Raw genomic sequence first — 15,717 nt, 5'->3', positions numbered from 1 at the left:
GAGGAATCACTGTGTAAAAGTCAAATCAAAATAAGTGTAGACCAGTCTGTAAATACTGTCTCTTCTGTCAATGATAAACCTGTTTCCAAACTTTTCCATACACTAAAAGTTTTCATTTTACTAGTATAATCTTTCTATGTATGTTGTTTCGTCAGAATCACCGAATTTTTTCTGTATCCTAAACTCACTGTTGTCGACCTCTGTAATTGACTTTGTACTTCTGTTCTGTCACCCACTAAGTAACATTATTCATAAAATTCATTCACTTGACAAATTAACCACCACATATGTATAAACATCAACATATGTTTGAAGTCTGGAGTACATCTGACATTGTACTTATAATATAAAATTAGTGAGTATCCTGCACAAAGCTCAGCAAAAATTTCTCTCAGAACTGATAATTTATAAATTAATGTTACTTCAAATACTTGTCAATCTGACTGCACATCATTTAACGACCACACATTTACAGTTGACACCTCATCACGAACTCTCACTGGGACTGCATTATTTTACTCGCCCTTACTTGGAACTTTACCAGTTATAAGAAGGAGAAATGTAGTCTTTTCTGCTCTTTATTATTTCCTTAGTATCTGTTCTACCAAGACATTTCTCAAACTGTACTCTACTCATATCTGGTTCTGAAAATAGACATAATCATATCTGGTTTCTGAAAATTGACAATCAATACAATTCGCATTTTTACAGAATACTAACTTGATTACTTATTATTAAATATTTTAAAATTATGTATACTAGGTCTTTATTAATTCATTCATAAATCATCATGATAAAACATATTTAAGCACAATGGTCCATTACTCCAGAAAAGATAAAAGAACCTTAAGGCATCAACAGACGTTAAGTTCTAGTTGTACAACACTAATTATCTCAAAGATGTACAATTTTTAAAATTGTACATCTTTCACATTTAGACAGTATTCCACTTCCATTTAAATAACAGAGCTTTACCTAGTAAACATAGTGCATTAGGTACTGAAAAGAATGTAACCATTCTTAATAAAAAATAATATCCCATGAATATGGTTATAAATGCATGACACAAATGAGTCACGCCATAAGAAAACCAACATAGTGGCTTTGCGACCAGCATGGATCAAGACCAGCCTGTGAATCCACGCAGTCTGATCAGCATCAATGATGTTTGCTTTCAAAGTCTATTGCAATTAGAGAAACCGTTTCATAGCGAACAGCATGGACAAGACTGCGCAGATGCTGGTCGGAAAGGCAATATGTTGGTTTTCTCAATACGCGGCTCAAATCATTTAACTTTTCACACAGTGACTTTGCGACCAGCATGGATCAAGACCAGCCTGTGCATCCACGCAGTCTGATCAGGATCAATGATGTTTGCTTTCAAAGTCTATTGCAATTAGAGAAACCGTTAGTGAACAGCATGGACAAGACTGCGCAGATGCTAGTCAGAAAGGTAATATGTTGGTTTTCTCATGACGCGGCTCAATCATTTAACTTTTCACATAGTGACTTTGCGACCAGCATGGATCAAGACCAGCCTGTGCATCCACGCAGTCTGATCAGGATCAAAGATGTTTGCTTTCAAAGTCTATTGCAATTAGAGAAACCATTTCATAGCGAACAGCATGGACAAGACTGTGCTGATGCTGGTCGGAAAGGCAATATGTTGGTTTTCTCATGACGCGGCTCAAATCTTACAAAATAGAACATGTCCTAATCTTTAGGTCAAGAAAGATTTACGAAATCAAGGAATAGCATCGAACACACGATAACATTTGGCTGTACATCTTAAATTTAATTGGTGTTGTACAACAAAAACCTACCGTCTGTTGAGGGCTTTAGAATGAACTAAAATAATTAATAAACAATTACAGTACAGTATGATCTACAATAAAATGACAATACAATATATTTTACATGACTCACCAGACTTTTGGAATCTGTAAACCATAAATGAACAGGAACAATGCCACACCACTCGTGACAACTTCCGCATTCATTCTGGTGCTGTGCTATTTTGTGTTGATGTCGTATGTATTTCCATGTTTTTTTTCCCAGTATTTATATTGGAAATCTTATGGAAAATGTAGACAAGCTTACTGTCGCCGAGTGGCTGCTTTTAAATTTCTGACTTTTGTAAGCTGCCTTGACAAGTGGTCCAATTCAATAAGTCCTTCCTTCCTGCCATTCTGGAAACTGGATAAAGTCCTCATGGATCGCTAGTGTAGGAATTCCGAATGCCAGACAAAGTGTCATTTTTTACGAACCATATTTAGATCTATAGAAATACTTCACAGTCTGTTCCGGTACTCTCGACAGCTAACAAGACGACACTTCCGCATTGCGCCAAAACAAACGACCGCTTTACGAAACCGGTGAATATCGTTAAAAATCCCGCGATGAACTTAGATTTAAAGCCTCAACGAATAGTTTCCTTCTACTTTTTCCATTAAGATGCCGATTATTGAAGATTCTCTTGGAAAGCAAGCAAGAAATAAGTAAAAATCAACAAACTTAAATTTTTCGACTTTACGTAAACCGAGAGCATTCGCGCATGCGCACAAAATGTATCGAACTACCTTAAGCAAAGTTAAATATATTTATTGATCATCTTGATGATTTTCTACATTTGAAGTAATTACCTAAATGTTCAGTGAAAAAATATTTTATGCAACTATATAAGTTGAAAAAAGCTACCATCCAGGAAGAATATTTTGAAATGATACTTTTACTTGAAAAGTTATGTGAAAAATGAATGAAATAGATGTTAAAATGAATTCTTTATTTTATAAAGAATGTTGTTGCCATGGAAACAGAACTGGAGTATTAAGTTTATCTGCTTTCATACCAGAGTAATATGACTTTTAATTATAATTATGTAAACAATTTAATGTTATATAATCATCACTGATACTTTTGATTTTCAATTTACAGTCATTGAGCAATGCATCTTAAGTATATTTGAAGTTAAATGACACATTACAAATATTAGATATTTATGGAATTGCTTTTAGATATTTTTGAGATGAATATAAATCAGAAAATTCACAAATTCTAGTTCTTCTAGAGAACTAATATACATTTTATAAATTTACATTTTTTGTATCAAATGTAGACTAAAATGTCTGTTAAATTGACATTTAAAGCAATTCTTGTATTTTGTTGCTATGGAAACATGAATTGTGACAATTAGCATATTTATAGCAAGAAGGCATTATCAACTGTGCTAATCATGTTAAATACTTTTGATATTGATGGCAAAATATGAAATTAAAATATATGATAAAAGTAAATGATTTTGTTATTTGTCATTATTATTAAACAAAAAATGCAAGTTTGCGATGGGGAGTTACTGTACAAAAAATGCTATAATTTTCAAATTGTTATTTTAAAAGATGCAGGTCTAAAATTTTGAATTTATGTTAAGGACACATGTACAGTTCAGAATATGTGAAAAACTCAGTTTCCATAAAAATGTCATTTGGGACCATTTTGTCATGGCTTGTCACATATACATGGAAGATATTGTATTTCAATGACCTTGACTCCTAGTGTCAACAAAGCGTATATTGTTTTGATTTAACCCTTACCCTGCTAAATTTCTATAACGAACATGTCCATCTTTCAATTTGGACAGTACCATTAACTGTTCAAAGGGGTGCTGACCAAAAAGATACTGACTGAGTGGCGAACAATGCAGATCATGATCAGACTGCACATATGTGCAGCTAATCATGATCTACACTGGTCGCAAAGGCAGCATCAGTTGTGCAGAGCATGATAAGGGTTAATGAAACATTCTGAACTGGGCGTTACAACTTTACAGACATTATTTTTTATCTTTAAATAAATGCGAATTGAGAATGAAGTGACCAATCTCAGAAATTCCTTCTTGATATTAATGAAAATTTCCAAGAAACTGATAATTCCTAAATTTTCATACTTATTACTTGAACATAAATTTAAAGAAGTAATACATCAACTATAGTTTTATTTTGATGCTGCAAGAAATTGTGTAAACGATATTCTAAGAAACTGAGGTGACAGAGATAAGAAATGATGTGTGAGTTGAAATTATTACAAGTTTCTGTAATACAATATTGCCACATTGCGAAAATTACAATGTTAATTACACATTTTTGCAAAGTTTTGGGTGAAACTGTATTATCTTATAAAGTCACTGAAATACCTATCATTGATTCATAAATATATATTACACTTATATTACACAACAAAATTTCTTGCACACCGGACTGGCGTTTCCGGTGATTTTACCCATGCCGGCAAAACCCATCTGGCACCCCCATGCCAGATGACTCTCGTGCTGTTAATGACAACTAGTGGTTCATGCACTTATAATCTATTGTTTATATAAAATACGAAAAAAGCAGGTACCTTGATAGTTTCTCTCCGTTCCTTATAGTATATTTCTCGATTCAAAATACGTTAGTTTACCTTAAGAACATAACGTTACGCTACAAACGATAAAACTAAAGTGGAACTTTTCATTCTGCGTAACGCAAAACATCATGACGTCACTTCTGCTCACGGACGTTAATTTCCCGCGCTTTGTGTTCATTCTCTACTATAAGAAAGAGTGCTACAAAGAAAGTATTTCTTCCTGTTTTTGTAAAATACGGTATGCAAGAAAAATAATCTGCCAGAATAAAATGCTAACATGTATACGATATGCAGGAAAAAATATCAGTCAAGTGTTTACGAATCGGACGGAAATATCCGTCCCTCGGCCACCTGCGCATGGGCGATAATTTGGCAAGCCTCATTACCGCCCAATGCGCAGGTGCCCTCGGGACGGATATTTCTTTCCGATTCGTAAACACATGACAGATATTATTAATACAACAATATTCACCAGTACATTTCTACTATTAGTAAGTACAAGTTTTGAAACATTATCAAGCCTAAGCTTATGAAGGTAGAAAAATGTTTTGAAAAAAAAAACAACATGCAAAACACTTCAAAGTATAATTATATGCGCATATTACAATACAAAGTGAAATGTTTTAAGCAGTTGAAGCAAAATGCATTTTGTTTCCATTTCAATGCATATGCAGATGCTAGATCTGATGATATCCTTGTTAAGGTTTGCTTCGCCATTTCTACACAGTATTGCACTGAGTGGTACATACATCTAGCAAATTATTTGTTCAAGTATTGGGACCTCTAATTAAAGACACAACGGGTTTTACCCGGGTTTTCACAGTAAGCCCTCAGTATCTCCCAGCCAGCGTCCTGTGTTTTACGTGACGTAAAACCCGGAATTTGGCTAAATCTGGAGTTAACATTAATATGTACCATATACCGTATATAAGAATATAAACATTTAAATTGTTTGTTTATTAAAAACATTATGAGTTTTAACCTGTTTCTCTAGGATCAAAATTACTAAAATATCTGTCTATAGAGTCGTAAAAGCCAACGGAATAACAAAGCATAACGGCTTTGCAAACAATTTCCAAACTGTCTTTTGGCAACTGAAATAGAAAAGATTTTGGGATATTCTATTTGTATACCTTTGTTTGACATGATTCCTCCAACACACCATGTCATCGAAAACATGCGCTGTGGATCTGACTGAACCGAAAATCCGAATGTCATATGGGATGAGCCAACATATAAAACCGTACAACACATCTTCTTATTCTAAAATAAATAAGGTTTTAAAACTGACTTTCTGTCACAGTATATTTGTTTATGCCTCAGTTATTTGTAAGAGAGAGAAAGAGAGAGAGAGAGAGAGAGAGGGTGAGGGAGAGAGGGGAAGAGAATGAGAGAGAGAGAGAGAGAGAGAGAGAGAGAGAGAGAGAGAGAGAGATATATATATATATATATATATATACACCAGAACTTCAAATGAAATATATTGTGCAGTAGCGTGCATTTAAAAATTTAAAAAATAGGAGGATATCAATTTAACTTGTAAATCAAGTCCATTACAAAACAACTCTCGTTTACTTTTATTAACATGGTTAAAAAGAGCGCATACTTTACTCCTGTTAATGATAGCATCTCTACATGTGTAACCGGTGTCTGAAATTATAAACAATGTTTAATGTAATGAATTAAGCTGGAATATTTGAATAATTGACAATCAGAATGATTTTGAACAAAATGCAAGAAATGTGCATAGTAATCAGAAGGCTATATACCAATAAAAGAAATTGATCTTTGTTTCATATAAAATTCAGCTACTTCAGACCAATTTTGTTATAGTTTTTAGATTTTCACTCCGTCGTAGACCTATTTTCCACAAGATATCCATACATTTGCTTCAAGAAAACGAAATGAAAAAGGGGTGTTGAATAGTATGCAGTGAAATGCAAGTCAACTGAAGTCAGGTACCCTCATATTGCCGCATTTCAGAAAGCGGTCCGCAGAATAAACACCCTACTTTCGTTTTCAAGTAAACAACTCGAAAACATGCGAGTATTAGCATGAAACGTGTCCTATTTTATGTAAAATTCATTCCACGAGTGAAATAATGCCCATTTGGCCCCCGATTTACGCGCAAATGCGCGAAAAATGGAAAAATTAGGATCTATTTATTAGGGACTTCTTTCGACTACATCACGGAAGCACATTTTGGACCGAATTACTGCATTATAACCAGAAGCAGATTTAACTATTATAAGCAACAAATCCAACACTAAAATCATAGAATGCATGACGACCTTTTTATTTTTATTTGGATTTTTTTTACCTTTAAGCGCTCCTAAACATAACGTCTTCTCTTGCAATGTCTCTATATCTACACTTCGTTCGAACTGAAACCGTGTTCTTGTATCGCTTAACATTTTTATAGATTCGTTTAGTTTCTCAGACTTCAAAGCATTTTTGGACCTCTTTATAGCTATATAAAGTTGTGCAAGATTACGCTCCTTTTTGCTGTCAAGCATTCCCTTCCGAAGTTGATCCATGTTGGATGACATTTTATCACACGTATCAATGACACTCTTCACTATTTGTTTATTTGTTGATCGTCTTGTTTCCACTTCGCTTTCAACTTTCTTTCGAAGTTTTACTATGTGTTCATGTAACTCTTGTTCAAACACACGGATGTCTTTTATGACAGTTTCTGTAGATGAGTCTAACTCTCCTTCTATTTTCTGTGCGGCTATTTTAATGTTATCTGATGTTTTCTGCGTTGTATCCAATTCTTGTAATGTTTCCCGAAGCTCTGCAGATTCTTCTATCGAAGAACATGTTTCAGGAATATAGTCAATCTCACAATTTCTGTGATTAAGAATCACACAGTCATTGCAGCACAGTGCTTCATGTTTTGAGCAGAAAAACTTTACAATTTCATTTATGTGTACTGAACATTTTTCTGTGCATATTTCAGAAGAAACCTGGGCTATTCTGACATTTGATAAGGCATCATTTCCTAGTAGCTTATGGTGCCTTGATGCTTTGTTTCTGCAATGTGCCCTGAAGCAAGTGACACAAAGGTACTCATGACAATCCGCACAAAATCCATGGGCTTCTACTTCATGCCCGTCTACAATGCATTGACCACAGCTGTGATCGAAATCATCCGCAGATCCTTTGTAGATTGAGGGCTGTAATGAGCTTATTCCGCGATCCGACTCTGCCATGATATTCACTGTTAAGATACAAAAATACTATGAAAAGTGCATTATTTGCTTGAAAGCATTGAAATACGGTTTATTTCATTCAGGCTGCTCTTTATAATTATGTGTTCCCCTAAGTCTGATTACTATTGCGGTAACTGATTATACTTACTAACATCGTGGCGGTTCAGAAAATAAGTACTTTTGTTAATCTTTTCTGTTGTCATTCTTTTAGATAATAGATGTACTATCATAAAAATGGAGTATTCTCTTAGCATTGCTCGACTTGAGACTCTGGAGGCATTTTTCCAAACTGTGTTTCATTGTGCATTGTTTTCAACAACAAACAATACAGTAAATTTGATAAGTAAATAAGTTAACACAAATTACTGCACATGTTTCAGTATATTTCGCTCCTTACCATTTCCTTCCCCTATCAATATTTAGCATAAATTGGTATGTACTTGATGGATGTTTGAAGCAACCCGTCTGAAATATTTTTCCATTACAGCTTCTTTTTGTTGTGGGCCTACTATGTAAATGCGTGGCTCTGGGGCTGTGCTTTTGGTGCTCTGTGCTTTCGAGAAATCTACCCTTACCTATTATCTTCAGTATGTCAAAGTATATATTAGCAGACATGTCTTTCCAAGCCTTTTATTTAAACTGCGGACTTGGTATATATTCACCGAAAATCTAGTTTAACATAGTTACCCAGCCTGAACGAGTTTAATATCAGCCTAATCGATTGATATAAGTACACATATAAACACATTTTAAATAAGTTCCGATTCTACACAAATTCTATACGAATAAATACTAATCAGTACAGCATTATAGTTTGTAACTGGTGCAGCATTTAATGTTGTACTCATTGACAATAGATACTTTTATGCATATGAAAAACAGTATAAAATTGGTATATCATTACATTTCAACTGTTAGAAAGCATCATATTGGTGCTGCATTGAAAACAGTTTTATATAGAAAGAACTTCTTTATAGGATCATGTTGAGTAGCACAGTCACAATTATTTTCGAATAATTCTGCTTTGTTGATAGCAGACACATATTACTTATTGTCTTCTGTAACCAAGGAGTTGCTAGAGTTCCGGAAATATGTACATGCATACTTTATTTCACTCTCACATAGATTGTGTAAGGAATATGATGTAATACATAAAAGTGTACAAGTAATGCTGTTGAAATGTATGAATAATTGTTTCCAAAGAACAGCAACAATATGTTAATCTGTAAATGTGCCTTGACTGGAAAAAAGTAGCCGAGTCAGTTTTACAAGGATTTCTTTTCCCTGAATATTCAGTCTAGAGTTATAGCAAACACTAGCTGAATTAACATTTTACCATGCAATTATGGTTTTCTATAAAAGGTACAGCATCACTTTTTCAATTGTTTTGATAAAGATTTAGTATTTTATTTAATAGTACAGAATTAGTACTTTATTTTCAGAAGTATAGCATTAGTATATATAAATAGAGAGAGAGAGAGAGAGAGAGAGAGGTCTCCTCTATATGAATATAGAGCTTATAGTTTGTTGTAGTATTGCATAAGCTCATTTGCATGATAATCTTTCCGCTAATCCTTTACCAAATAAAACCCTGTACAGAATTAATATCTAATTAAAGTTTTGTTTGCCTCTTTTTCATAAGGATTTGCCTTAGTTAACTGGCTAGGATAAATGGTTAATGGATAATTAGTATTAAGCATGTTACTAAACATTATTAATTAAATTTTGATTCAACACTTTGCCAAATTACAGGTACCTCACCTGACGCCATCTTGGATTTTCGTACTTCAATTTCAATGTTTTAATTTAACATGTTTATAAAAGTAGTATTTCAATCTCAACAAAAAACATAAACAATTGTAAAGGTATATTACTAATTATTTTGTAACAAAATATGACTTGCCTGTGCTGCTACAGGTAAAATGGAAATATTGACCGACTATTCCTATAAATTATAACACTACACCATAGTTACTATCGCACGTCTTAGGTAAACAAATGATCGCAATATTGGATTTATCAATATCTGTCCTTGTAGTTATAAATAGACGCTTTTGCATACCATAATAACGTGGTTAAAGGTAACAAAATTAAAGTGATTATAACATGCAAGACAGTATTACTGTGTCAAAAAATGTAATGTAAACTTTTGCAAAGTATGTTTTGATTTAAGACCTACAAGACGGACAAGTTCGACATGTCAAAATCATACAATGAACGTCTTAATCCAAACATGTCTTAACAAAATATAAGCCGTACAATGTATATTTTTCTAAGTATCATGGTATTGCCATGTCCTTCGTATTTTGAAAAGGGCTAAACCTTCGGATAATTCAAAACTTTAACATCTTATTTTTTGATGGATGTTTGAGTAGAAATCGACGTGCTACATTATGTATTGTATATGGCTGAAGAAATTATATACTTTGACTTTTTGAAAAAAAGATCTCTTACAAAATCTTCCAATTTATAATAGACACGTCAGGAAATTGATGCATTTACCGTCTAGTGATACAGTTACCGGACCATAAGCTAGACTCTGGGTCTGGAAGAAAATAAACAAATTTCTAGAAAATGTCGCATACATTCAATTCAACCTCTTCCCTAGCAGAACACCAAACTTACCATTTAAACTCAACAAATGCAGAACACTCTATTGCAAAAGAACAATTAAGTATATCATATACATATAACACTAAAAATGTGTCAGTGCGCAAGCCATAAACTAGTTATTGTAATTCGAAACTCCACAGGCCGATGAACGCGGTAAAAAATGAAAATGTTGCAGTCTCCATTAGATTGAGTCTGTTTTTAAACGTAGTGGTAATGCCTGTTACCGTCCACGCCCTCTAGCTCCGTGATGAATAGAACCGTTACAAGTATTAAAATACATTTAAGAGACATATGCATATGTATTCAAACGGCAGTATACATGGAGCATTTAATGATAATGGCGTATGGTCCTAAGGGTTTACCGTCTTGGATGGTCTGTAAGAAAACTCTAAACGGGGCTCAATTTAACGGTTACCTAACCTCACTGTTGCCATCCCACCCCCTTTCCACTACAGCTCAAGTTTAAGAACGTTTGTGTTCTAACTTGTTTTATATGTTAAGTTATCAAAAATACATAATCACAAAAATACAGTCAATATAACTTCAACCAAGTTTAACTTGGTTAGTTTTGTAATCATATTAAAACCATATCATTATTATGACATGTGACTAAGTCAGAATGGTTTAGGAAGATTGTTTATTTCGGTCAGGTTGACTGATTTCATTGTTTGATTCTTAAAGAAATATAAAAAGATGTCTAGAGGTTTTGTGTTACTGCCATAAAATTAATGTGTTATACGATATATCTATACAAGAATGAAATATTCGTTAATATGTTAATCTGATAAAACTTCAATTATGTTCAAATTTCTTAAGTTTTAAGTTGATTTAGCATCAAACTTAATAGCATTCAATAGTATATTGTAAACACTAATTACAGATGCGTTAATTTATTAATATACCCCAGTAATATTTCGAAAAAATTGCACACAATTGACATTTTCTAAGAGCAATAACTTCACATCGAGAAATACTTAATGTTAAGATATTATTTCTACAAAAGTTATACAACACATGAGTAGGCATAAAGATCAGACAAAACTATTTGGTTTTGAATACCGTAAATAAAGCGAACATGTTGACACACCTACGTTGTTTGACTGTACTGTCTATAATAAAACAAGAATAGTAAATTCAGATTAAAATTTACAGTCTGCTTATCGTAATGCTTTTATCTGAAATTTCGTTTCATACGTTCAAAGCAGTGAAGTTTTATATAAATTGATTTAAGCTCCTCGGACAAAGTTTCGTATCTTATTAAGTGCCGTTACGTCCCAAACATTCAAACTCGAAATCCATCTTATGGCTCCATCAAGCAATTTTAGTGCAAAATAGGGAAAACATGGACCTGCCATTCTTTTTGTTAAGAAAACCATGGACCCGCCTCTCTCTTTTTTAGGAATAAAATGGACATGCCTTTCTCTTTTTTATGAAAAAGTGGAACCGCCTTTCAGAGACTGCCTGTAGATAGATTTTCCATGCAGCTGAATTAAGTGATTTGAACACCATAGTATCTTATATATTTACGCATTATCTGTTTAGCCTACATTAGGCAAACGTAAGCAACTTTTTCAGTCAAAGACAGTACAAAATACCGCTTCCAGAAGCGAAATGGGTAAAGTACACGGGTTGTAAAATCAATCATCATAATAAGTAAATAGAAAATAGAACACATAATGTTAACATATCTCGTTTGTAGTTTATTTACAGAATAGCTCAACAGCACAAATGCATTAAATTGATTATTTATTTCATTCAAGGTCATAAAAACAAACATTTTTGCTCGTTATTAATACTAATTTCTATATTTACATCTTGTACTTTCATGCACACCTATAAACACATTTAGTGTTTACACCAGAATACGAGGAATCGTCAACTGAAATTAGCAGAGGTTTTTGTAAAAAGATCCTTTGGAAGCAAAGAATGCAACCAAGAAGAATAATAGCAGACTCGATTTGACTGAATCTGTTCATGGGAAGTCTGCAACACCTCTCAAGCTCCCTAGCACCGACTTACGCGGAACTCTTTTATACATATGTTGAATGAACTCCATGATCCCAAAGGACCAGTAAATATAACAACACTAAATCCAAGTACGGGGAAACTTTTACAAAGTTTAGATTCTGTTCATGTTATTATGGCAGATTTTTGCGCCGGGTTGCAGACTTATTGACATATAAACAATGTATTACGCAAGTAAAGAAGAAAGAGACACTTTTCTCACTAGTAAAATAGATGCTGTTTTGTTTACTTATTGATCACGCTGTATATATATATCAGGAAATCACAAGAAGTATAAGTAAAAAAGAGAAGGTAACACTTGCACATGGACTAAGAATACGACCATACAAAAAAAGGTTATACAGAGGTTCAAAAGATGTTAGAGGTAATCCTGGCTGGAGAACCACATGGAATATATTGAAAAACAAAGAACAAAAACATTATCTTCTCTAATAACAGCAGCCAAAGCAAAAAAAAAAAAAAATGATTAATGTGACAAATCTCGTCAAAATCAGTATGGATGAACTCAAACTAAATGCTCTCGGGCGTACATGAACGACTTGCATCATCATTCGGACGCATAATTTATCAAAAAGGAGATATGATTTCAACGACATTCACTACCTTGAATGTCATATCTAGAATATTTACAGTCACCGATTCCCGACCTGACTTCTGATATTTTAGCCCCTCAAAGACAGAGTCATATAACCAAGCAGGGAGGAAATATTGTGGTTGATACTGACGTAAATGACAAGGCACTTCTAGCCCTACGGATGGATCATTTAAAGTGGACCCATGTTTCTGTAGTAGTATTGTCCATTTTGGTGTGCGAGCTAGTTGCAATTAAGCTGTCGTTGTAAGCAACATTGATTGAAATTCGCGAGTGAAAATTAAAAACTAAAAGGAAAGCCTGTTTGATATTGGGATTTTTGAAATCAGCTGTAAAAACATATTGCCGCAATTACCGTAATTCATCAAGTATGGCAAGATCTTAACGATCGTTTAAGTTTTGACTCTAAATTTACATCCATTAATGGGAATGAGACATTTAGTAGACTTGCTCTCAAAGAAGCTTTGGAAGAAAGAAATGATACTGGATGATGAAAGGTCAACAAGTCAGACAGTTAATTATTTAGAGTGCTGCTCCCAAGTAACTGCACATAAAGTTGCGAAAAACCTGGAACATTTCAAAAAATTTTCAGCACGTTTTGATACTATACATCAAGAAATAAAATGTATAAGAAGATCGTTTTTAAGTACAAACTGCAACCAAACAAAAAAATAAAAGTCTTCACTTGATCGAGTCTATGAAAAGTGCTGAGTCCGTCACGCCCCCTAGTGCCGGCTAAAGCGAAATTCTATTGTACAGGTAATGCATATATTCCATAATTACAAAAGGAAATGACAATATAACGACTCTAAGTCTAAGCATGAGGAGACTTTTGCAGCCGCTTCCTGGCACTTAAAGACTGTACGGATAGATCATAAAGTCTATAAGAAGATATACTGAAAGCATAAAGTGTAACCAAGTATTAAAATAATAGCAGACTCGGTTTGACTTAGTCTTGTAATACACCTCACGCCCCCTTCCGTGGCCTGAATAGAAACAAAATTTGTTCTACAGTTTCAAATGGTTTGTCCTAAATGAAAAAAGGCAGGAAATATGATTCTTCAAAGATGGCACGTCCCCCCTTAAAAAGAAAATTTATAATTTTCTTAAATGAAAACAAAATGACATACTGAAAATAGCAAACACAACAAAAAAAACACACTGTCACTATCGGTACACCATATAATATAGCCACCTGTCTACCCCCCCCCCCCCCCCCCCTACCCCCCAAATTTTTCGGCGCCAACATTTTTTCCCCGGAAAATTCCCTCTAAAAATGCCCCTATTTGGTTTTAATCCCAATCCCCTTCCCAATCAGCCGGAGTTGCTAATTTCGCTTTTTAAAATTAAGTGAGCGGTGACGATCTGTTTTAAAAATTAAAGTCCTTACCGAACAAATCCGGTAAAAATTAGCTACTGCCCTTACTTCCCCTAAAACACCCCTTTTCTCTACACTGGATTTTGCCCCCTAGGGTACCCCAATTTCCAACTAGTTTCGCTACAGGAAAATTTTTTCCCATCATTTTCCTGAAGAAATTTCTGACCCCAAAACCCAAATTAAAGCATTTTCTCTCAATTAAAATTTCTGATTTTAAATTTGGCAATTTCCCAAATAGGCCCGGGCCCCTTAAGCTACCCTTTCAAAGTCTGGAAACCCTTTTTCTTGACTTTCCCCCCACCTTACAAGATTTGGCGGGCCCCTTTTTTTGGGTTAAAATCGGAGGGGAAAATGAAATGGGGGGAAAAAAATTTGGGAAATAAACTTTTGTAAAATTTCCAACACCCTAGAAAAAAGGGGTTGCCTTTTGGGTTTTTCGGTCTCCGGCACCTGTATAGCCGGTCCCTTATTTGGAATTGGGTTCAAGGGTCTGAACATTCCTATCATAGGCCCTAAACATTTAATTTCTGAAAACAAATAAACACTTAGTCGGGTTTTGGGGTTTTTAACTAGCCGGTTTTTGGTTGGTTAAAACCCCGAAAGTGCTACTTCTTTTTTCGGGCCCAAATGTGATTGTTTCCCCCCGGGAAATATAATAAAAATAAAGCTATCAGAGTCCCCTGATTTTTTAAAAACCCTTTTCCGTTTTCCAGTCTCCAAAAACGGGGCGGGGGGCGTTAAACTAATCCAAAGGGCATCTTACGGAACGGGAAATCAAACCTTTTTGGGGTTCAAAAAGGCAGTCAGGGGTTTTTAGCCTTTTCAGACAAAAGGAACCCTCCCAGAAACCTTTCCCTCATTTTTTAGTTTAGAAAGTTTTCTATATTTTAGTTAGCTTTGAAAAACATCTCCCCCAGTTTGGCAAGGGTTAGCCCCAAAAACCCCCCGCCCCCCAGTTTTGTTCCCCTGGCAAAAACCCTATACGAACCTTATTGTTATTTTTTTTCCCTTATGGGGACAATGGGGGAGGAAATGGAGCATTTGAGGGGTTTGATTACTCCCCAACCCCCAACTTTTTAAATCACTTCCTCTTTCACACGGGCTGGAATGAAAAGGAATGGATTAAACCCTTTATTTCTTTTGGATTTTTGTTGAAAACTGAAGGGCCATTTTAAAACCCCGGGAGTTTTCCGGAATACCCGGTCGTCATCGGAAAAAATTTTCAAAACAAGTTTTCCCATTTGTCCGGCTTACTTTTATTTGGGAAACTTCGGTTTTTTATTTTTACATCTTTGTACTTTTCTGTCCCCTGTTTTAAGGACAAAAAAACCTTACCCTTTTTCGCTCTATCGAAAAACTAAATCACTACTTTCAGGGGGGTTCAAATTTTTTTCAAAATTCCTCTGCCCTCCTTAAAAAATAGCTGCTCCCCCTTAAATTTAAAAATTACCTTTTTCGGGTATAGACTTACTATCATCCTTTTTTCCAGTACG

At 34.4% G+C, this 15,717-nt stretch overlaps 2 protein-coding genes across 2 annotated transcripts in view; both read right to left on the bottom strand.

Moving 5' to 3' along the window:
* Window positions 1–9,641, bottom strand: part of LOC123547288 (uncharacterized) — a 69,750-nt gene extending 60,109 nt beyond the window's left edge. Inside the window, exons 1-4 of the mRNA XM_053551548.1 lie at window positions 9,520–9,641; window positions 6,722–7,624; window positions 6,008–6,051; window positions 5,535–5,664 (exon numbers count right to left, since the gene is read on the bottom strand). Of these exons, the coding sequence (XP_053407523.1) occupies window positions 5,535–5,664; window positions 6,008–6,051; window positions 6,722–7,616 (1,069 nt within the window). The 5' untranslated portion in view covers window positions 7,617–7,624; window positions 9,520–9,641. The remainder of the gene's footprint in view (window positions 1–5,534; window positions 5,665–6,007; window positions 6,052–6,721; window positions 7,625–9,519) is intronic.
* Window positions 1–15,717, bottom strand: part of LOC123547274 (WD repeat-containing protein 6-like) — a 197,122-nt gene that overhangs the window by 98,090 nt on the left and 83,315 nt on the right. The window lies entirely within an intron of this gene.

The sequence above is a fragment of the Mercenaria mercenaria genome, chromosome 9 (genome assembly GCF_021730395.1).
Source record: "Mercenaria mercenaria strain notata chromosome 9, MADL_Memer_1, whole genome shotgun sequence".
In the NCBI taxonomy this organism is placed as follows: Eukaryota; Metazoa; Mollusca; class Bivalvia; order Venerida; family Veneridae; genus Mercenaria; species Mercenaria mercenaria.
This window is presented reverse-complemented; position numbering and strand designations above follow the sequence as displayed.